General features: G+C 35.2%; 1 protein-coding gene and 1 long non-coding RNA gene across 2 annotated transcripts; both read left to right on the top strand.

Annotated features, from left to right (window-relative positions):
• The first annotated feature begins 19,179 nt into the window (after positions 1 to 19,179).
• LOC133199262 (uncharacterized) lies at positions 19,180 to 19,536 on the top strand. The gene has a single exon (XM_061335097.1). The coding sequence runs from the start codon at positions 19,180 to 19,182 to the stop codon at positions 19,534 to 19,536; it is 357 nt and encodes a 118-aa protein (XP_061191081.1).
• A 400-nt stretch (positions 19,537 to 19,936) lies between these two features.
• LOC133198571 (uncharacterized) lies at positions 19,937 to 22,812 on the top strand. The gene is made up of 3 exons (XR_009722499.1): positions 19,937 to 20,196; positions 21,140 to 21,268; positions 22,621 to 22,812. It is a non-coding gene; the product is annotated as an uncharacterized LOC133198571 (long non-coding RNA).
• Positions 22,813 to 25,081: the final 2,269 nt, after the last annotated feature.

Consider the following 25,081-nt stretch of genomic DNA (forward strand, 5'->3'; position numbering starts at 1 on the left):
GACCCACTCATATGGAAAAACTTTGTTAAAGTATGAGAAAATAATCCTTTTTGTCCTTTTTAGTGTGTGTATGCTATTAATAGGCAAATAATTTTAGACTTAGTGAGATTTTTGTAAATTGTGTAGATTTTACATAAAGTATACTTTAATGTTAGATGAAATATCAAAGAAAATTTTGATATAATTGAGATTTCATTTTTCACTTCAAGTTTGTCGCACTATAGGCATTTCGACCGCCTTGTTCACCTATCTTCTTTTATCGCAGACATGAATACCTCTCTTCTTTAAACCTGTTTTTAATTATTTATGAATCCATTTCTCATGTTCTGTTAACTTTGAGTTGCATTTAATATCCTAAGTGTCATAATTTTTTCACCATATATTTTTAGGAAAATATGATATGTATGATGTTATACATTTATAATCTCTCTCTGGATCACCAATAGCTAAAATTGAACAAATGTTATAATAAACTATGTTTCAGGTTATTTTTTATATCTACAAGCATACAAATCATAACTTTAAGAAAATTAGTATACTTGTAAACATATCCATTTCATTTAGAAAAAAAAAACAAGAAAACTATAAATTGGTGATCAATAAAGAATTAAATATATTAAGGATCTCATTTATGTTATCACCACTGTTGCTTTTTCTGGAAATAAGTCAGTTTATAAAAATCATTGTAATACTAATCAAATACATATACATGTATACATATACACTGCAATATCTTTTTGCACTTGGTAAACCATCTGTATCTATCAGACAGACTTTTGATAAAATTACAGTTATTATCCAAAAACAGAAAAGTCTCACAGCTGGCTTGTAGTTGACTTATGATACTTAATGTTTAAAATTTACATTACAATCTGAGATCCTATCTTAGTAGAATAACATTAAGTTTCAAATAAACTTGCAAAACGAGTAGGTAAAATTTCACCCCTTAGTGTTTGCTGAATATAAATGATTTATACCTGTAGAAAATCACTTAAATGTAAAATTCATTATAGACTTTTTGTAAATGCAGAAATTCATTACTTTAGGTGATTATCAAATCAAAGTGAATTATGACATGCTAATTTTCATTGTAAAATCTCCTATACATTGTAGACAAAGATCATAGATAATATTTAATGCTATTCAATTATTGTTATTGTGTGTGTGCCAATAAAATTATTTGTACAATATAAACATTAAACAACTACTGCTTTAATACTTCTATAGACTCTTCAGAGTCATCTATATCAATATTCTTAGTACATGTATAATGAATTCTTGTTGCATAATTTAATTTATGCCTTTATGTTGTAATTCCTTTAAAGACTAGAGAGGGGGAGAGCAAGAGGGAGAAGGAGAGAGGGCAAAAGATCTGTCAATATTCTGCATTTCAGGCTCAGTAATAGGAATCTGAAACTGTGCTTGCAGTTTTAACTGATAATATATTTTCTTGATATTAAAGTAGGCAATCTCCTCTGAAATTTTTTTCAGTTTCTTTTCTCAGCTTCATAACCTCTACCTCCAGTCTTTGATTGTCTAATTTCAGGTTTTCAGTCATTAATTTGTCCCTTTCTGAAGATGCTGGCCTTGTTCCTGCAATTACAAAAACATCAGTATTTTTGCAGAATACATAATATAAAGGTGCTTATAGCATATTTAGATAAGTTGCCCCGAATGTACATGCACAACAACCATTTCTGTTATAACTTTTATGAATATGCATGATGATAAATATAAATATGAAGATGAAACAATGTGAACTAGTTTACCAAAAAGTACAGGTAGATCAGACGTGGATCCAGGAATTTTTCCCAAGGGGGGTCCACTCCAGCCCTCCCCCCCCCCCCCCGAAAAAAATAACAAAAAAAAACAAAAAAACAAAACAAACAAAAAAACAACCAACCTAGAAATTTCTTGACAAGCCCCCCAAAAAATAAATAAATAAGAACCTAAACCCCTTTCCCAAAGGTGAAAAACCTATTTCATGGGGGTTGGGTGAGGGGTTATCGCTCATTTCTTACGCTTCATACATATATGACCTTTCATTACAATTTAACAGGGGTCTGCGTTTTCTAGGGGGGTCCATGGTCACTTTAAGTTGCTGTAGTATATATATATATATATATATATATATATATATATATATATATATATATATATATATATATCATATATATATACATTTTTATAACTCTGCAAATTCTGGGGGGGGGGGGGGGGGGGGCGGTACCCTTCTAGATCTGCACATGGTATATTATATATATATATATATATATATATATATATATATATATATATATATAATTTACTTTAGTGCACCAAGATTGGAGGCACTTACTCTTCTTAATGGTTTTTTCAGAGACTTCTGGTACATGTATTGAACTACATGTAGGTGCATCCGCTAATGAGCTGCATGGAGCAATACTGCTATCTTCATTGGCTGAAAAGTGTTAATGATATCATGAAACTACCAGTTATACTAAACTGATATTCTGACAAGTTTGTATTTGATAATGTTATAGATTCATGCATTTAAGTACCACCTGTATCTATCCCTCCTTCAATGCCTTCAACTACTGGCCTCCCATCAAGTGAATTGGCCAGTGCTTCTTCTGCAGAGGTCAAGGAGGGAGGTGCTGTCCCACCACCTGTCTTTCTAGCAGATCGTTTAATAAAGTTAATCTTCTCTTTGGGTATAGAACAAAAAACCGAGCATTTAATATGTGGGGTTTTTTTTATTTTCAATAATTTTATTGTTACTTGTGAGGATTAAAAAAGCAGTGGACATCATTTTGATTAGGTATATATTTTTTTAGTGGAAATATAATAAAATTTATGGCAGCTTTAATTGAATCTTTCTAAGTTCTTTATACTATAATGATAAATTATTAGTATTAATAAGCCATGAAGGTATACATGTAGAAAATAAAGATGAGTTGTTGATTTAATACCTCTCTGCTTCAAATTGAAATATTTTTTCTTGACCTCATCAGCTTCTCTTTTGGTTGTGCTAAATTGCCTAATATTAAACAAAACACCACAGATATTATAAACTTTTTAATTTTCTGATCAATCATTACTGTTAGACGTACCCCCCCCCCTTTTTATATATTGTCTAGCTGTGGTTTGATTTAACATATAATAATATATCCAAACGTGCAAAAACAATAAATTTCAATGTTGAAAATCAATTTAGATATTACAAGAACAGTGAATGCCCTTTAAAACATACACATCGAATATTTACTCAAAAGCGGACGTCTGTGAAAACTGTTAATAAACAACTACCTCGTGACACTCAAAACCAGCAGGTGTAAATAAAACTAATGACAAGTATAACGTACTTTTTCAATATAATTAGACAACTTAATACTTACGAGTTCAAGATATCGCTGATCTCTCCCCATCCCTCTCTCCGTGCAACAGATTTTTTCTTCGTACCCACCCCCTTTATCTCCCCATATAAATCGCCCTCCCTCTCCACATCGCACTGGATGAGCACAGTCTCCTCATTTTCTGTCCATTTTCGTTTTTCTGGATTCTCCGGAGCCGATTGCACGTTGTTATCCATTTTTGGAATGACAGAATGAAGCAGGCGTTTATTTACATTTGTAGACGTACATAAATTGCCCTTATAAGGCATATACCGGGTACTAGCACGTGCGTGGCCCCGCATTTTAATATTCATGTTTACATATTTCTTACCTCTAAAAGCTGAAGATTTCCATTTTCAGAGTTTAAGTTCGTACTCCAAATCCGTTGAGTTTGACTCAGAGGAGAACGTACTCCAAGTGTTTTATAATCTCGAATTTAGAAATGTACTCAGCGGAGTTCATATTCGGAGTTTGGAGTTTGAGTTGGAGTATGAGTACGGTAAAAGTTTTATAACCTCAGCGCCTGGTGTTTTGCTTCAAAATGCATTTTTAGCGACTAATGAAATAACATAATGACTGAATATTGAACGTTATTTCAATAGTTGTTACAACCTGGGTTTGGTTTTAAAATGCATTCTCAACCACTTTTAAAATAAGTATTTCAGTAGTGAACATTATTTCAATAATGATTGCAAACTGATTTTGGATTTGAAATGCATTCTCAACCGCTATCAAAATAACCATTCCAATAGTGGTCGTTATTTCAATAGTGGTTGCAACAAACCATCTTCAAAAACAAAATTATTTTGGTACTAAAATTGAAAGGATTTTAATAAAGCAGTATTTGATATTTAACGCGACAACCTTCGTCATTTGATGTTATATTAAGTATGCCTTTAAAATTGCTTTTTCAATATTTAATGTTGATACATCCGGTATGTGTTTATTTCTTTTTTTTTCTTTCGCCAGGAGCTTGTAGGAGGTTGTTCAAAATCTAGCTGCAGTATAAGCCACAAGTGTACTTCTCTTCCTTTGGGAAAATACGTATGCCAGCTCTCAGGTGTGTCATTGACTGAAGATTAAACTTTACGAGTTTTCCCTTTAACGTCAAAATTGATTTTTTAAAAATATTTATGCTAATAGACAAAGTAAGTATTGAAAACGGAAGTTCAAAAGTATCTTATTAGAGTTAAGCGCCATTCCATTTAGATGTAAAAAGTTCCATGTTCATAAAGAATTTCATATACTCTATCGATTAAAGATAAGAGCAAATGCGATGTTAAGCTCTCCCGACTGCACAAAATGCTAATCCTCCTACAGCTTTAAACCTGTTTTCCTTTCTTTCAAATCGGTGATGCTTAAGATTTTTTCTTTATTAAAAATGCAAATATCTGTGAGTTCTTCAAAATTAAAAGTTCGAACTTTAAGATACCTAAGTCTTTTGTTAGGTTTTTGATTTTGAAATATACTAAATAACACTTTCTGATAAATTCAGGGGCGTAGCTTGCCTTTAAATTCTAGTGAGGCAAAAACATGGCATCAGGGGGCCCCGGGCCACCTTAGGTGGAAAGGGAGGGGGTCAGGGGGCGAAGCCCACCAACGGAAAACAGATTAGGCCTGAGGGGTTTTAGAATATAAACATCATATATTTGCCTTGCACGGTAATTTAGTCAATTTTACCGTTTCATTATCGAAGACTTCAGTGTGCATATGATGCTACATACTGTGAAACTTCAAACAGGTTTAAAAGAGAATAAACATATTATTTAACTAATTGTTTTTTAACTTTAATTGCCCGATTCGGTGATGTTTGGAATCAGCTAATCTATGGAGGATATTTGAAACTGTCTGTCATCGTGAAGAGACTGACCAGGTGATGATTTTTATTACAGAATGAAGTAAATTGCAATAAGTTTTAAATAAAATATAAATATTTTCTGCACTGTATTGAGTATAATGGGAGGGAGTGATGGTGATGATGAAAAATTTAATGAGGCAGTTTCCTCATTGCCACAATGAAAGCTACGCCCCTGAAATTTATTCGCAGTGCTATCCAATGTACACTTTTGGTCTGATTTCAATAAAACTTTGTACACATGCAAATCACTTTAATATACATAACTCTATTTTTCTATTCAAATATGTCATGGTTATGTAAATTAAAGACATGCGTGAAATTCTTAAAAATGAAAACTGGTCTCAATATACATATTTTTTTTAATACTGCCTAATACACAAGCAGACCACAATAAGATACAGAAATCTCTTTTTCGATTTTAATTTGCCATGATTACAAATACTAATATCCGTGAAGTTCTTTTCACACTTTATTTTGTAAAGTTTAGTACCGACTTCCATAGAACTTGTAAACTACACCAAGAAAATCTGATTTGAACGAACGGGTTTTCCATGGTTTATAAAATAAAATTTCTTTGAAATTCTTTCAAAACTCTATTCCTAGACTAGGGGAGGGACCTTGATCAACAACGACCCATTTTTAAATTAAAATAAATATTACAAGGATGATAGAAGCTAATCAATGTTGAGCTAATTATAAACAGTTATGATATGCAGCATCTATGAATAAAGAAGAACAAAAACAACTGCAATGCATAGTCCTTTTTCCGCAAAGTTTATTGATACCCAGGGATTTCTATTTGTTCCAAACTCATTCGTCATCAACGTCCGTGTCCCAACTTTTCTTGACCTAAATCGTACCAAGTTTAAGTTAGTGTAATTCATGATTATATTGTAGGATGGTTTTGATCTGCGTCTTACAGTTAGTATTGTAGCTGCTTACAGGTTACTGTAAAGATAGAATATATTTTTCTATCAGATTGTGGAGTCCCCGCAATACAAAGCGCTGATTTAGACAGTGTAGATCGATGGGATGCCACTGGAAGTAGGAGAGAAATGAAACCAAAATGTCTTGGAGCCTTTAAGCAGTTTGGATCGGCCCTTCTTAGGTGTTCAACGACTGGACAATGGATATCGAATTTCAGTTGCAGTGCATTTTTATTTCTACAACTCAGAATTAAAAAGTTAATCTGCTGGAGTATGTAATGAAAAAGATATGTCCCACACTACACTTGTATTCACTCAAACCTGTACATGTTATTTGAAGAAATGTGTCAAAGTCAACCAATATTGATAGTTTCATGTTGAAATCCTACGATTATGGCCGGAGTTGAAATTTGATCAAGGGGTCAGACACTGATTTATCATTAAAGCATACCCTGTACATAGTCCCAATTTAGTCGACGAGAGAGGAGTATGAGACTTTCAAAACTTACCTCTCTTTACGGCCAGAAGATGTTGCCCGAGTAGCGCAGTGGTTAGAACGTTTGCTCTAGAGTGTAGATCCTTGCGTCGCGGGTTCGAATCCCACAATGGGACGTGGAAAACGGTCCTTCAGATGAGACCGTATATACCGAGGTCCCGTGTCGCAGTAGGTGTTGGCACGAAAAAGATCCCTCACTGCTCAATGGCCCTAAGTGCCGAGTATAGTAAAAATTTTCAGCCCTCCACCGGAAAGTGGTGGCGTCTCCAAATGAGTGAATAATTCTCGACAGCAACGTTAAACAACAAACAAACAAACAACCAGAAATCAAATCGTTACAATGATATTTACAAAGAAAATAAACTATAAATGCCCACTGATGGAACTCTTCCAGTATTTGAATGTTGTCTTCAAAGGTGAAATATGTACCTCAACATTACATACATTTGTACTTTCAGTCTGTGAAGATGAAGGGAAGCCATTCGGTGACCATTGCCATTTCGTCAGTGAAACAAATGCAACTTGGGAGGATGCCGTGGTATGACATCAGCTTGTTTCAAAATAAAAATTCTTCAAAAGGACATTTTGCATATTTTCCTATACTGTAAAAATACTGCCATGCCAAAAGATATATTTCTTCAATTTGCCAAATTAATTCGATTCTGAAAATAATAAAAAAGAGATCTACAACTTCTTATTCCATAAAAAAATATCTTTGCCCCCAAGAATTTTCAAGTGAAAGCAACATTGGAAAGAACATTGTATATTTAAAAGAAAGTGCAAAAGCCAATATAATGAAAATATAGCTTCATGCTACACATTTGCACATGTCGTCATGAAAATACATGTTTCCTGATGGTGATTCAGTTTTCGATGTTTCATATTTACATGTGATTACTTTAAATCTTTGTTAACTAAGATCTTTTCTAGAATATCTTGACGTACTTGAGAAAATGAGAAAGAATAACGGCACTTAACGCCTGTTTTTGGGGTCTTTTTCGGTTGCTTCTGTTGCTTTTATATCTAAACCTTATCTCACTTTTGTATGTTTACGAAAGAATATTGTCAATTTGGAACCACATTTATATCTTATAATGATTTTAGATTCAATGTTTTTTGTCCTTACTGCTTTCCAAATATAGTGAATTTACACCTACCTGCCCCTGATTGAACATTAGATATGCATGAGAGATGGAGCTAACATTGTAAGAATTGGTCTAAAATTAGACTTGATAAATAACAATGACATGTTTGGAAAAGTGAACGTGATCACTCTTTCCAATCTCCCTCTCCATTCTGTATGGCACAAAAGGTTTCAAAACGAAATTAACAATATGAGCACGTCAATGTAATTAAAACAGATTTCATATTCAATGCTAGATGACTTAACGTGTTCGAACACAATGACCTAGTTAGCACAAAACATGCTACCTTACAAGTCACGTGACGGAATGTAGTATTCACAAAGTTACCTGAGGTACGGAATCACGTGGTGAATTATAATATTCAACATTTCACAATCCTTGGTTACAACACGGAGAGCGAATGTAAGAAGCAGTTTTTTATCTTCTCTTTTTACCATGAGCGCATGTTTGTCTATTTACTATTCTCTTTTTGACATTTATGCAAATATACAAGTACTGTTAAACGTTGAACAATAGACAAACATGCTCTGACTATGTATAAAGTCAGTAAAAAAATGGGCGCCCTCATTATCGAACGGAGATTCAAGAAATTGTGATGACCCCTGCCTTTGAAAATAGATTCAAACTTCGTAAATACACACTTTTATTAAACATAATTACATAAAGTTGTAGATTGGATGTTGACCATTCATGCAATGAAAAGAAAAATGCTTGTTTTGAAAGTTTATTTTGTCGAAAATTCCGCATGTCCTTAAGTGCAGTCATCCTTTTCATTAAAAATTATTTTTTCCAAATGCACTGCACTTTTAATCAATATTTAATTGACAAAAACAACTTGAGGAACTTAATCACTCTCCAAAGGGGACAAATGGTCTATAATTATTGTTCAACATCGATCTTCCCACGTGCTTTACAGTAAGCATAAATTTAACAAAAGACAGTTGTTTATAATTTGACAATTTTGATTAAAAACGAATTATACAGGTGACTCTCGATCTCTCGAAGTTCAAGGGACCGTAAGAAAAGTTCGAGAGATCGGGGGGTTCGAGAGATAGAAAGTGAATAAAATCCGGAATTTTCAGTTCCGGTCATCATTGCTCTACTATTATACATACCGGAAGTATATGTTGATAAATGTCCGTTTTCTTCATATTTTAGAGGTAATTCACTTGATTTCAAAAACAATGATTGTATTTTGAATAAATAAAATTATTATTTTAAGTTTCAATATTTATTAGTTTTCATTTCATGATTACATGAAACCTGAATAGCAATTGTCTAATTGGCTCTCCCCCGGGCTTGATTGGTCCTTCACAAGATTGTTCGTAATCGGTATTCAGTTCTTGAGATAGGATTTCTTGTGCAATGTTTGCCAAAGTAGGATTGTGTTGACTCTTATAATATTAAAGGTCATAATCTATGGAAAAATTACTGACCTGTCCCTAAATTATTTCCTCAAAATTATCGTCCCGTCCAGTCAAAATAAGATGTGAAGCAGTTTGTTTATAATTTAACAGTTAACCAATTAATTATATCAACACTCGGATGATTCACAGGGGTAGTTTCATCTACATGTATGTAAACACCCAATTAACACGTCCATCCCAGCCCCAGGCGTACACTGTTATCCAGGTAAGTCCAAGGTGCATTAATTTTACGCTTGATTGACATGTATACATGCGCAATCAAAACTTCGAGAGATAGAGCGTAAAAAACAATGAAATGTGTATAACGGGACCCAGATCTTGGTTCGAGAGATAGAGAGTTCGAGAGATCGGGAGTAAATTTGCTTAGCTATATAGAGGAAAAAAACGGGACCGGAGGTTCACTTCGAGAGATCGAGAACTTCGAGAGATCGGAGTTCGAGCCATCGAGAGTCACCTGTACTTGAATGTTTTAATCAAAACCGTTTCTCTCCCCCCCCCCTTTTTTTTTTAGGATCGCTGCAAAAGTATGGGTTCGTACCTGGTAGAAATAAATTCCGATGCAGAAACGAAATGGCTCTTAAATTCCTTTCTCCTTCCTCGTGCTGGTCAGGTGGTGAGATTTTATCAAATTCTGTATAACTTCGTCGTTATTCTAACCCTATAATTGTTCACAATAATATAGCTATAACAGGGTGAACCTACACCATTCAGTCAACTGATTGATTGAATGCAGTTTTACTTTCCGATCGAGAATTATAGAGACGTCACCACATACCGGTTAAGGGCTTCAAATATAGACTTTACTATATGGCACTCAGGGCCTTTGAGCAGTGATGAATCTTTATCGTGCCAATGTCTGTCGTGACAAGGGGCCTCGGTTTTTAAGGTCTCATCCTAAGGACCCGCAGTTTTCACTTCAAAGTGCCGAGTGCTTGACGAAGGAACAGTTGCTACCTATTTTGGTAAGTCGCAGCCGGAAATCGAACCCATGATCTTCCGATCACAAAGCAAGCGCTCTACCAAATGAACTACCGTGACTGAAACCTCTGCCATTCAGTCACCTTTCAGTAAACATTCAGTCACCTTTCAGTTAACTAAATGGTAGAGTTTCATCTTGTGTATTTTTCCCAAATACAATTTTGTTGAGTACAAATGATTTTAAACAAACATACTGCATTGAAATAAACAATTAAATAATCAATATATCTATTAATATATATTTCTTTATATCAGTTTCAAGTGTTCGATAACCTACTCACCAAAATGGCTGACAAATAGATCTATGTTTATCAAAATAAAGTACAGTACTGCAATATTAAACTAATGTATATCTAAAAATCTTAATCATACTTATAAAACATGATTCACTTCAACTTGTCATTAAATTGCAGTTGAGGATCAGTGCCCGAAATTCTGGAGTTGTTCTGTTTGGATAGGAGCATCAGATCTTACTTCTCCCGGTAAATATCTGTGGAACCACAGCAGGAGAAGGATGGAGTTTCCTGAGTGGGGATATAAACAACCAAATGGGGATAATCAGCACTGCGTCGTCCTTATGAGGGGTGGCAAAGCAAACTATCTAAATTGTTTAAAAGTGTTTCAGTTTGTTTGTGTGAAAGGGTGTGAAACAACGACAAGAAGCGGAAACTGCACTGCTGTAACTTGCTGAAACTGCATATCTTTCATTAAGCATGTACAAATAAATAACTTAGAACAAAACAAAAAAAAATAAATCAGAACTATATGCATGTTAATTAACTGGTGTGACAATAGTTATGTAATAAATAGGACAAATAGTAGCAGAGTTTTTATTACATTTATGAACAAAGTTCTAGGGAAAAAAGCTGGAACTCCGTGTCAACATTTCAAGACTTTTGAAACGAATAGTAATGAACTATTCAAACTTTTATGCAAAAACTGTAACGATTACTTTTTCACCATTTATAGCTACGATGATAAAAATTTAAAGAAAGAAAAAGAAAATTCAAAGTCATACAGTTGTCCGTGTTTGTTTGAAATTATCGATCACCTCAGGCATTATATTGCCCCCCCCCCCCCCTCCTACCCCACACTTACCTTTTACTATTGATAATGTTTACTTAAAGGCTGGTTGCCCCCAACTTTATGTTGTAGCATAGATAAATCATGGTAATCGGAATAACAAAACGCAACACAAAATGGGGTGTCAAAATCCACAGGCCTTTGAATCGCTTAAATCCGACTTTGAAAAAATTTAGGTGTATAAAAAAGATAAAGGTATGGAACTATTTACATAGGGTATCCACTTTCGCTAATAAAATACTTTTAAATCGAATGCATGCTCTAAAGTTTTACTTTCTATTCATATTTATTCATGAAATATATGGAGATGACGAACAGTATTTTGGCTCAAAAGTCCATTAAACATACAAAATAGGTGCAGAGCAAACACGGACCTCCAAAACATCAGAGGTGGGATCAGGTGCCATGGAGGAGTGAGCATCCCCTGCCGACAGGTCACACCCATATATAATCAATTTACATTACTACCAAAATTCATTCCGAAATTCCATGTACTTCCCGAGATATGGTGAAATCAATTCCAAAATTGACCTCCTTTTTTTTTTTACTTGACATTTGCTTGGGGCCTGGTACTTCACATGTGTACAGACGGTGTTTGAACTGCTGCGAACAGCTGCATAGTATTTGCACACTCTTTCAAATTTTTACTCCAGAATGGCATATCGTAAGGTTAAGTCAGTAATAATTCCTTTCGCGAAAAAAAAATTAGGAAACGTTTGCTTCAACAACTTCACAGACATGTTGTTTATTAATGTAAAAAGCAATATGATTGAACGAAATTTTCCCGGAATGTATAATATACCTTTTGATTCCGCTAAAATGTTGTTGGTAACTTAGTAAGACCATATGATCAAATCAGATAAATTTCCGGGATGAATTCGTCCCGTCGTTCCCGCTTTACAATTAGTGCAACTATTCAGCATCCTCACAATGTCAAAGTTTTGTGATTTCGGAATTCCACGCAAACCCTTGACATAAGTCGCTATTTAAAAGTTGGGCTAGAAAGCTACTATTTCATTTATTCTTGGTCTCGGACTGGATACCTTTTGATTCCGCTAAAATGTTGTTGGTAACTTAGTAAGACCATATGATCAAATCAGATAAATTTCCGGGATGAATTCGTCCCGTCGTTCCCGCTTTACAATTAATGCAACTATTCAGCATCCTCACAATGTCAAAGTTTTGTGATTTCGGAATTCCACGCAAACCCTTGACATAAGTCGCTATTTAAAAGTTGGGCTAGAAAGCTAATATTTTATTTATTCTTGGTCTCGGACTGGAACCAATCAGAAAACAGCTTTTATTGTAGGTAAGTGTTGTAAACAAATATGACTCGTCTTTCAAATGGAAAGTGTCGATATTGTAGGATTTGTGACTAGCTACATTAAATGAAACATCGGGGATTAATTTTTGGAAGATCGTCCTCCTAATAATCACAAAAGATATGCTCTGGAGTTGGGCCATTTGAAAACGACGGATTTGAAAAATAAATTTTCATTGGTTAGTTTATAATTACCCATTACGTCATGTGTAACCACAAACCCAACTTTTAAACAGCAACTTATGTCAAGGGTTTGTGTGGAGTTCCGAAATCACAAAACCTTGACATTTTGAGGATGCTATTCAGAGGCCCAAGCTAATGTCGAGTAAAAAAATAAGGTCAATTTTAGGGTATGATTTCAGCATATCTCGGGAAGTATACGGAATTTCGGAAAGAACTGTGGTAGTAACGTAGATTGTTTATATGTGAGTAGTTATGAATAGACAGTAAAGTTATAGATCATTTGATTTCAAATCAGGGTTCAACACTAACTTTTTAAGGCTTTAGTCCAGCCGGACTAGTGCTTCATTACTTTTACTAGTCCGCACGCGATTTTATTAGTCCGTCAAAAAAAAAAGAAGCATCAATGTTTTTAACATTAATTTAACGTGACAATTAATATGCGTATTATTTTTTGAAATAAACAGAGTATTTGCGTGAAATAATATTATTCCACAGATTCATAGAAATCTCGCAATCAGCAAGTGCAATCGTTTTTGTTGTTGTTGTTTTTTTTGTCTTTATATTACATCCAAAACGTCCAACATCTTTCTTAAAAGTGTCATGCTAAATCATTATCGCTAAAACTTGATACTTCATATCGATCAGTCGGAAAAATTAAGCGCTGAATTGACCTGGCTTTGCGTAACTACCCCCCAAAAGCTAGAAATCTAAAGATACACGCGGGGTTTTCGAGTTAAAGTTGTCGAGAATCGGACATCGGTAATTTATTCATATTGTTTTTCAGAAATTTTCATTGGTCCGTTCGGACTAATTAGCCACATATTTTATTAGTCCAAATGAAAATGTATTAGTCTGAGACTAACGGACTAACGTTAGTGTCGAACCCTGTTTAAAAGTATTTTATTGGCGAATGTGGGTACCCTATGAAAGAATTTCTACACCTTTATTTTTTTTAACACCTTCATTTTTTTAAAGAATGGAGTTCAGAAACTTTTGGAGAGGAAATTGATTTCTGAACAAGTAATCCTGTCGAGCTGAACACAAAACTGTGCAAATTTTATGCAGAGGCACAACCTAAATTTACAAAATGTCCAACGGTAGGATTTAACGAATATCACAAAAATACTATTAAAAATATTAAACAGTAGGATTTAAGGAATATCACAAAAATACTATGAAAAATATCAAAGCAGCAATTAATAGGCACCTTAATGATTTAGGAAGATATATAAACATTGCAAAAGACAAAGAATTTAAATACGCAATTAATACTTTGGATGGAAAACTAAAACAGAATATCAGAAGCGGACTTTCAAGACCAACTAAACATAAGGACATCATCACCCCCGAGGATTTGAGCAAAATCAGAGAATACTTGCACTCACATGATAACCCCATAATTCTGCGTTATCGCGTATGGTATGATCTCGCAATCCATTACGTTACTCGCGGACTTGAGTTTCACGAACAACTTAAACCAAATTCTTTTGAATTTCTAAGGGATGAACACGACCGCGAATATGTTGTTCTTTCCCACGAAACAAAGCAAAAAACAATACAAGGAGGGTTGTCGAATGAAGAAGGATGTCAAGATAAAAGAATGTATGCTACAAATGAAAACAAATGCCCAGTAGTATCATTAAAATTGCTCCTAAGTAAAACAGATCCAAACACTAGCGCTTTGTTTAATCACTGTACAAAAGAAGCAATTAACAACCTAAACGAAAATATATGGTATTCAGAAACACCAGTGAAAAAAAAATCAATTTACAAAATTTATGAGCGACATTTCAAGAAATGCAAAATGTAAACAAAGGTATACAGCACATTGACTAAGAGCCACTAGCATACAAGCCCTTAGTAATGCATGGGTATAGCTGCGTCACATAATGTTCATGAGCGGACATAGAAACGAAGGGTCAATTCGGAGTTATGCCAGGGAATGTGCAAGGAACCAAAAACTTCAAATCAGTAAAACTTTATCGAATCTGGCGTCGGCTTGTGATGACAGCGCCGGACCTAGCGGCATTGATGTTATGCCACATGCCCGTGACCTAAACATGTCAGCTACAAATATGTACAGTCAACAAAGAACAAATGTATCGGCAAACACAAGTTCGGGAGGATTTATTACAAATTCTGATTTTCAGAATTGTGCGTTTAACGTTCATGTTTTGCCGAAAACAGGTGAATGATTTGTGAACAAACACGTTGCTATTAACAATTTTTCGGCCAGCACTCCTCCCTGTGGATCACTCCGCGTGTTAATTTCCTGTTTATTTCGTGTTGATTTCTTGTTATTTAAAATAAAATTGTCAAACGTATACATGAATTATATTTTAATTGAATTATAAGCATTGACTTTATAAATTATTTTGTTCATCGAGAAATGAATCTAAAAACGAATCGCGCACTTTTTTTATGAAAGCCTTCGGCTTTCATAAAGTGTGCGGGTCGTTTTTCAGATTCATTTTTCGATGAACAAAATAATTTATATAGTCAATCCTATAATAACACTGAAACTAACCGAAGCTATTTTTAAGCCAATAGCTACATCTTATTTACAGACAAAATATAGTCTGCGTACTAAAATTGATAGAATGGACTTTCATATGGGCTTTGCTTGGGCCTGATCGGAAATTTTTGGCAACCCAGGCGCCTTGCAGGAAGGCCGAGTCTGTCCGCTCAACCAAGAATGAAAGACAGACACTTCATAGAAAGCTTTGTCGTAAGTTATATGCATAAATATCATTTTTGTTTAATAATTCATTTAGTTCAGAAAAAATTGTAGGAGTATAAAAAGAACGTGTTGTGCACTCTGCAGTGTTGGATTTTGTAAGAAATGTTTTAAAACTTTTCATACCTTTACATTATGAAGAATATAATTAACTACAAAATTGTCTTCCATCTTTGCAGGTATTTATTGCAAAACAAAATCATGAATACGTAAATTTTTCTCAGAGTTTTGTCGTAGGGTTAACATAACACGGTTTTAGATTAACGATTAACCTAATTTAAAAACAGCGCTAACCGGTAAGCATGAATAAGTACATGATTTGCCTACTACAGCACTTTCATTCAAACCTTTCTTATCAGAAGAAAAGTTGCAAAAGAAAAAAAAAACTTAAGTTTAGTGAACCGTGTCTATAGACAGAAAATACTGGTTATAATTCCCTTGCTGATTTTGATCAGATTTGGTTTTACTAACACAATACAATTCTATACAGTGTTAATACAGGGAAAATATTCTTATATTCTAGACAGTGTGAATACAGGAGAAATACTCTTATATTGTAGACAGTGTTAATACAGGAGAAAGGTTCTTATAAAAATACAATTAAAAAAAAATATCGCGCTCTTTTATTACCACAGAAACGTAATTTTCATTAGGCAAAAAAACATTTAAATACTCCGTAGAACTGTACTGTGTTTCCCTATTTTAGGGGGGGGGGGGGGTGTCAATTATTTAACAAATTATCAATAAATTGGCAAAATTAAATGAATATAGTTATTAAGGACAGACGATACGTTCTTCAAAAATATATAATTCTTCCCAAGATTTGTCATTGGAGTTTTGTTACTCTAACATGTGTCCTTAAAAATTGAAGTACATTAACAGGCATTTGTGCAAGATACCAAAGGATGGTGTTTCCTATATAATACTTTTGGAAGTAACTCAAATTGCCAATATCAAAATTTTTAGCGTTTCGATGTTTTTAAGACAATAAGTGTGCCGTCTTGTAAGCCGGAATTTTTTCTGTACGTATTTCAGACGTCCACCATTATGGTCATCAGAGAAACGTCGACAATTATCGTTCTCCGTTGCTACAGATACGAACACAATCTACTGTGAATTTATCATCACAAAACTATTCAGATGCCTTAAATTTCCTTCTCAAGAAGAATTTACTGTTGGAAAGTTTTCAGCAACAACGTTTTGACGACAAAGCAGATATAAATATGTAGTGTGGAAAACACAATTTAAGACTATGGTGTCAGATAAGATGTTATCTCCAAGAGAAGTGGATTAATCGTGTGGTTCATTACAAGAAAGAACACTGTGTAATCTTTCCTCTTTTCAGTGAGTTTGTGGCTTTTATTGGTGAGATGAGCATCATCAGACATGTATGATACTTCTAAGGAAGACCGCCTTAAACGCAAAGGACAACATAAAGTTAAACCTACTGTGTTTACCCACAAAACGGACATTTCATCTGAAACAATGAATGCTGGACATCAGTGTTTGATTCACAAAGGATCCCGACATACTATAAACGAGTGTAAAGCTTTTAGAACCAAAAGTATTGAGGAACGCAAACACATTCTACGTGATCATAACATTTGTTTTCGTTCTTGTGAAACGTCAGATCACTTTGCTAACCGCTGCAAAGCCAAAGTTTTGTGTGATGTGTGTAGAAGTATCTACCATTGTACAGCTCTTCACGAGGATGTTAATAACCGCCAGATGTCAAGGAATTCTTCTTCCCGGCTAAACTATGGCGAAGAGGAAAACTCACCTTCTGGAATCTTGAAGCAGTCAGTTACTTCGAAGTGTACGGACATTTGTGGTGAATTTAATGGAAAGTCATGTGCAAGAATTGTACCGGTGCGTGTATTCGTTCTAGGTCAACGTCAAGCATCAATTTGTGACTTACGCTATGTTGGACGCCCAAAGCAACAAAATTCTAGGTAAAAGTTACCTTTTTGACTCTGTGTATTAAAACTTCTCCAGTTGACTTCACAATGCAATCATGTTCAGGCAAGGTTACCAGTAGTGGGCGTGTTGCTGACAACCTTATCGTCGAGCCAATCAGTGATAATCTTCAGTTGAAATTGGCACCTGTCTTGGAGTGTGACAACATACCAAACAGTCAGGCAGAGATTCCTACACCGGATATCGCTCGTCATTATCCAAACATGCAGGATATTGCTCGAGATCTACATCCGTTAGATCCGTCTATGGAAATCCTACTTCTTATAAGACGGGATCTTCCAGAAGCCCATCATTGATCAGAGATTAGGACCGTCACGATTTCCTTTTGCTCAACAGTCTCCCTTAGGATGAACAATTATTGGAGATGTTTATTTGTCTGGGAAACACATTCCACCATTACACGTCAACAGAACTTTCATCGATAAAAGTGGTCAACCTACAATGTTGGAACCTTGCAAACAAACATTAAACAAACAAAAAACTGTCATAACTACGAACAAGACAGTTATCGGAATAATAGATATCTTCAAGAAAACGCCATGACATTCAACTTTGCCTCTCGATTGAAGATCGCACTTTTCTGAATATCATGGACAACAAGTTTCATCTTGATCCCATAGAGGGAAAAAGGACTGCTCCGTTGCCCTTCCGGCAAAATCGTGAACAACTTCCAGACAACTACTCACAAACCTTGTTTCGCGCTAAATGTCTTGATGCCTCTTTAAGCAAAAACAACACCAAGAAAACACATTTCATTTATGCAGAAAATATTTGACTGTGATCATGCAGAATTAGGTCCATTTATATCACCTGAAAAGGAACATTGGTACCTTCCACTGTTCGGAGTCTACCATCCTCATAAACCCGACCAAATATGCGGAGTCTTTGACTCCTCAGCAGAATTCAAGGGTGTGTCTTTGAATTAACAGTTGTTACAGGACCAGACTTCATAAATGATCTCCTAGGAATTCTTATTCGATTTAGGAAGGAAAACGTGGCTGTAGTTGCAGACATTCAAAGCATGTTTCATTGGTTTCTGGTGGATGAAGACCATCGTGACTATTTACACTTCCTCTGGCACAAAGATAATGACTGAAAAAGCATTGGTTACCTACCGCATGAAAGTTCAGTTTTTGGCAATCGCTCCTCTCCCTCCGTTGCAATGTATGGGTTACGTCAGATTGGCGATCTAGCTGCGAAAACTCATGGACAGGAAGTGGAAGATTTCATTGTGAATGACTTTTACGTTGACGACGGCTTGAAATCTTGTGCAACAACTCGTGAGGCAGTCAGCCTCTTACAGAAAACTCAAGATGCTATGAGGGAGTATGATAACATTACACTTAACAAATTCGCATCCAACGACAAAGAAGTTATGAAAGCCTTCGACTCTAATGACTTAGCCAAGAACTTTGTTGACTTGAATTTTGATAAGGATGTCTTAACTCAAAGCAGTCTTGGACTTACAGACAGATACCATTAGATTCAAAGTTTCTCGTGAAAACAAACCATCTACAAGGAGAGGTGTACTTTCTATTGTGAACCGTCTTTATGATCCTCTCGGATTAATCGCTCCAGTTGTTATTCTAGGCAAGATCATTTTGCGGAAAGTAGTGTCAGACACGTCCGACTGGGATGAAGCCCTACCTCATTATCTGCTTGAAAAGGGGAGAAATGGAAAATAACTTACCTGACTTGGAAAAATTACAAATTCCTCGAGTGATTGTTCTAAATTTAATTGAAGCATATAGGAAAGAATTACTTATTTTCTGTGATGCGTCAGAATTAGCCATTAGTGCTATTTGCTATTTGAAACCACAGTATCCCAATGGTTCTATTTCTCAAGGATTCGTTGTAGGGAAAGTAAAAGTGGCACCTGTCAATGTACATACAATCCCCATACTGGAACTGTGTGCCGCTGTACTTGCCGTGGACATAGGACAAATAGCAAAAGAACAGTTAAAGATAGAAATAGATGATGTGAAATATTTTAGCGACAGCCGAATCTTGTTAGGATACATACAAATGTAAAGAAACGATTCTTCGTGTATGCCAGTAATCGTATTGCTAACATTCTCAGTCTTAGCAGTCCGTCACAGTTGTGTTACATTCGTAGAGATCAACCCGGCAGATGTAGGCACGAGAGGAATTCTCCCGAGTGAAATGCAAAACTGTGCTTGGCTCTCAAACCAAGGAAAAACAGAAATTGTACCTTCTGGGTACATACCTCTAATTATTTTTAGAACCGGTAGGGGAAGAAAGTAGTGCAGAAAAAATTACAAGTTCCTTAATTTGCAGACCTGAATTAAAAGAACTCCGATAATGTATTAAACTGAGCCTCATACTTGTTGATAAGGAGTATGTTCCCTTGCAAAAAAGCTTGGCAGATGTAATTTATCAATAAGATCAGCAGAATTATTTTATGTATTATAACACCAGTGAGAAGTCTGGAATTCCCCTACTTTCACTTTCATTTTCAGAGGTTAACGCAGACAGACGCATTTTGCCGGAAAACGAATCTGACATGCCACCTCGAGATTTTAACCAAGGAAAGACAACTTGATGTGCTTTGATTTGAGGGGTCACTCACTGCTGAACGAAAATTAGGGACATTGCTATGTGAAGAAACGTTAACATTGCCGCCTATGGGAAAACAATTAGTGGACTGTACCCAATATGTGGAGCCTATTGGTAAGAGAAAATTCTCATAGATCTTTATTTTGTTTTGAACTCGGTGTTTACTATCATTTCCAATTGTTTAAATTTATGAAGGAAGCACATTTTAATTTGTTTATACATATTTTGAAATGAATTGATTTGTTAATAGCCCCCCCCCCCCCTTACCCCCTTAGGAACAGACAGCTTATGCTCATATCTTCCATTGTGTACAACATGTACATGTAGCATGTAAATTAAATGTATCGATTTTATACAATTTATAAATCCAGAGCCATTAATAGATATTTAGAAAAAGAACAGTTATTTTAGAAGTACATCCACCACTATATTGTTTATTTTCAATACACAAAAATTCACAAATGAGGTCGGAATCAGTATTCAGTGAAGTTCAAGGTCAAAGTGAAAGTAGAGTGGCAGTAAGTTATCGAAACTGTTTAGTGCTACCTAGTGCAGAGTCTTGCAGTATGTAGGTGATATGCACTTGTCATTTAATGAAAGAGGTGAAGAAAAAAAAGGTTTCCATGCCTTATTACAATATTTGTAAATGAAAACTTTTATTTTCATGGAATAGAATTACATGAATGAGGACATAGTATACATGTGCATTCTTTCAAAGAAGTTGGTCAAGCTACAGTTCTGTGGAAGTTAAGCAGTGTGTGCGTTAACATGCACACTAACATTTTTTATATTTTACATGTATTAACTGCATTACATGTATTTGTCTAATGTATAATTATTGTCAGTAAACATGCTTTTTACCTGTATTATTAATTTACATGTAATTTAACAATGTTGAGACTAATCAGTGCAAATTCATAATTTTCAACTGATATTAGATTATGGGCATAAAAGGAATGTGGTAGGATTGTGTGTGTTTGGTGTCTGTCTGTGAATGTTTTAGGTGCTTTTGATGCTGATAAATTATTGCACCATTTTTTAAATTGATTTTTTTTAGGTTCATGGTGATACAGGACAACTTCGAGGTTCATGCAGATGGTGTTTAAAGCTATCAGTCAGTAAAAACAAACTCATTTGAACACATCTTGAGTCTTCACATGTAAAATGATGGCAGTACTTTCAATATGTAAGTTGAATTTTCTAAAGCTTCTTTGTGTGTGTGTGTGTAGGGGGGGGGGGGGGGGAGGGAGGTGGTGTTAAAGCTTAGAAAATGTTGATTTTAAATGAATATTTGAGCTATGAAAGTGACCATCAAACTAATCTGTACATGTATGCTATATATTTTACAGCTAATATAATTTGAAAAGAATTTCAAAACAATATTTAACATTCATAGTGTTGTGTATGATAAAATATTAAGATTAAAAAATATAAGAGTTAAAATTTCTTTAATATTTGTCAGTCAAAACGAGCGACTTGTAAGGAAATTCAAAATTTTCAAAGTTCTGTTTCATTTTTCTACAAATTACAAAATGGTTACCATGGAAACAAAACATTTTTTGTAGACTATTTATTTGATCTGCTCATGCAAGTATTTTTATTATTTTATAGTTATAATGAATATTTTAGTTCTAATTTCATCTTTAATTAAAAGTACGGGAAAAGTAACACTACATGTGTAATAAGCAATCCATTATTATGATGTCATTATGACGTCATAGATGAGTGAACTTGCATTGGTGTAAAAATTGCTTTGAAACAGATGAATGTACACAAGAATATATAGGCTTATAACTTTTTTATTCCTACACCATTTTTCTTGAATGATACATCAATGGACAGGAAATTATCAGTACTTTCTATTTTTACTACTTTTGGGGTATTTGTAAACTTAATTTTTTTGTCTATCATGGAGAAACAATGAATTCAAGGGTGAGGGATGATCAAATTTTGTGCGAAAATGCATTGATTTTTTGAAATAAGAGAAATGGACCCATATGAGTGCTTGATTGTAATTTTGCTTGATGTATTTAAAGTCATGAAAGAGAATAAAAGTGGTATAAGTACATTAATAGGCTAACCGATGACTTAAAATGTGGGTGCAGTTGTGGCTAGATGGAAGCATTTTAAAGGATTTTGCATATAGAACTGTGCATGCTGTAAAATCTTTATTAATGATTGAATTTTCCTGAAATTTGGCATAGTGTCACTACATAGACTGTAGTATGACTTATGATGTAAAATGTTGTAAAATCCAGAAAATACTTTTCATATTGGGTACATACCTCTAATTATTTTTAGAATCGGTAGGGGAAGAAAGTAGTGCAGAAAAAATTACAAGTTCCTTAATTTGCAGACCTGAATTAAAAGAACTCCGATAATGTATTAAACTGAGCCTCATACTTGTTGATAAGGAGTATGTTCCCTTGCAAAAAAGCTTGGCAGATGAAATTTTTCAACAAGATCAGCAGAATTATTTTATGTATTATAACACCAGTGAGAAGTCTGGAATTCCCCTACTTTCACTTTCATTTTCAGAGGTTAACGCAGACAGACGCATTTTGCCGGAAAACGAATCTGACATGCCACCTCGAGATTTTAACCAAGGAAAGACAACTTGATGTGCTTTGATTTGAGGGGTCACTCACTGCTGAACGAAAATTAGGGACATTGCTATGTGAAGAAACGTTAACATTGCCGCCTATGGGAAAACAATTAGTGGACTGTACCCTTCTAATCAACATTTTCCTCTTGTGACCCAGAAGACAAGGAAATCCGCTGTAACAAAATTGACATTGAGACAAAAAGTTTTCAGTCTGCACAATGAACTCCTTACGGAATTCTCGAAGTGGAACAAGCTTATAGCAGTTGTTGCTTAAGTTTATGGATTTATTCAGAAGTGTCGCACAGCTGAGAGTATGATGAAGAGTGATGTTTATCTTCTGTGCAAAGCTTAAACAGTTATTATCAGAGACATTCAACAGAAGTTATTCTAAGGAAATTAAAAATTTAAATGACTCTTGAACCTTTGTGAAAAAATAGTCCTATTCAACAACTAGATCCATATACATTGACAGTGAAGGCATTTTACGTGTTGGTGGTCACTTGAAAAACCTCAGTGCAGATGTTTTATTCAAGAACCCAATGATCCTACCTGCAAAACATCATGTTACCACTCTCATTGTCGGAAACCTTCATGCTGATGTCAGACACCAAGGACGTCATGTTGCAGAAGGTCATATTCGTTCATCTGGATTTTGGATTTTCAGAGGAAAAAGACTTGTGTCATCTATTCTTCATAAGTGGTCGCCCGCGTGGCGCAGTTGTTGGAGCGTCTGCTCTAGAGTCGCGGAGTAAGGAGTTGATCCTTACGTCGCAGGTTCGAATCCCACTGTGGGACGTGGAGACCGGTCCTTCGGATGAGACCGTATAAACCGAGGTCCCGTATCGCAGTAGGTGATGGCACGAAAAAGAACCCTCACTGCTCAATGGCCGTAAGTGCCGAGTATAGGACAAAATTTGCAGCTCTCCACTGGCAAGTGGTGGCGTCTCCATATGAGTGAAAAATTCTCGAGAGGGACGTTAAACAAATTACAAAAAAAAAAAATTCTTCATAAGTGTGTCACGTGCAGGAAACTTAGAAAAGTACCTGAACACCAGAAGATGTCTAACTTACCTGAGGATCGTATCATACCAGGACAACCACCTTCTTTACTATTGGAGTTGACATTTTTGGACCGTGGAACATTGTCACTCGGCGTGCCAGAGGTGGCACAGCAAACAGTAAAAGATGGGCTGCTCTGTTCACTTGCCTCGTTACCAGGGCTGTACATATCGAAGTCGTGGATGGAATGACATCGTCTTCATTTATAAATGCGCTCTGTCGATTTATTGCCATACGGGGACGAGTTCAAGTCTTTCGATCAGACAGAGGAACAAATTTCATTGGTGCTGCTAAGGAGTTAAAGATTAATGTCATAAATGTTGAGGATGAACGTCTCCACAAATTTCACAACGAGCAGAGAACAACATGGATCTTCAACCCTCCCCACTCCTCTCACATGGGAGGAGTGTGGGAACGTATGATTGGGATCATATTGGATGCTATGCTACTCGACTACGGATCTAGGAGTTTAACGCATGAGGTTCTCACTATTCACTACATTCCTAGCAGAAGCTTCCTCCATAATCAACTCAACACCTCTGGTATCAGTCTCCACAGATCCAGAAAATTCACTTGTGTTATCCACTTCAACTCTATTTACTCAGAAAACCAGTGTTAAGGATAGCATTCTGTTCTCTGATCATGTTAACAAGAACGAGCTGTTACAGACACAGTGGAGGAGAGTACAACACTTAGCATCTATCTTCTGGAAACGATGGAAAATGGAGTGCTTGAACACTCTTCAGATGCGCCTGAAATTGAATCTACCCCAAAGAAATCTGTCATCTGGTGATGCGAAATCTGCGAAAAAGAACTATCCCGCAATTCTTGGCCAATGGGAATCGTTGTCAAATCTCTACCAAGTGATGATGGTCTATTGCGTAAAGTGATAATTCGTGTTATTGTGAACGGTGAACCCAAAACTTATGTGCGCCCAGTTACCGAACTTATTGTTCTTGTAGAACAGTGAACATTTCTGCAGACCTGCCTACCCTTCCACTTTTGGCGTAATTCTTCCGCTTTTTACCACAAAACTACGCTATTACGCCATGAAATTCAATTTTTACGCTTTTAAATATTTTTCCTAGAAAACTTAATGAAAGGCGAACTAATGAGTTAAAGTAAAGGCGTCCCTAAATGAAAAAGAGAAGGTAAATAATATTTAATAATAGAGGATTTCGATTCTTCACGATATGATTATTTACCATACAAACATCATACGTAATATCTTGTACAAGTAGTTATAATATGCCTTTTAAGGGGTTGGCATGCCAAGATTAGAAAACTATTGAATGATATGTGCAATAAGTAAAGTCAGTTCAATTTTCAAATCAG

Source organism: Saccostrea echinata, unplaced genomic scaffold (assembly GCF_033153115.1).
Source record: "Saccostrea echinata isolate AGI-Se365-2 ecotype Australia unplaced genomic scaffold, CSIRO_AGI_Sech_v1 ptg000033l, whole genome shotgun sequence".
Taxonomy (NCBI): Eukaryota; Metazoa; Mollusca; class Bivalvia; order Ostreida; family Ostreidae; genus Saccostrea; species Saccostrea echinata.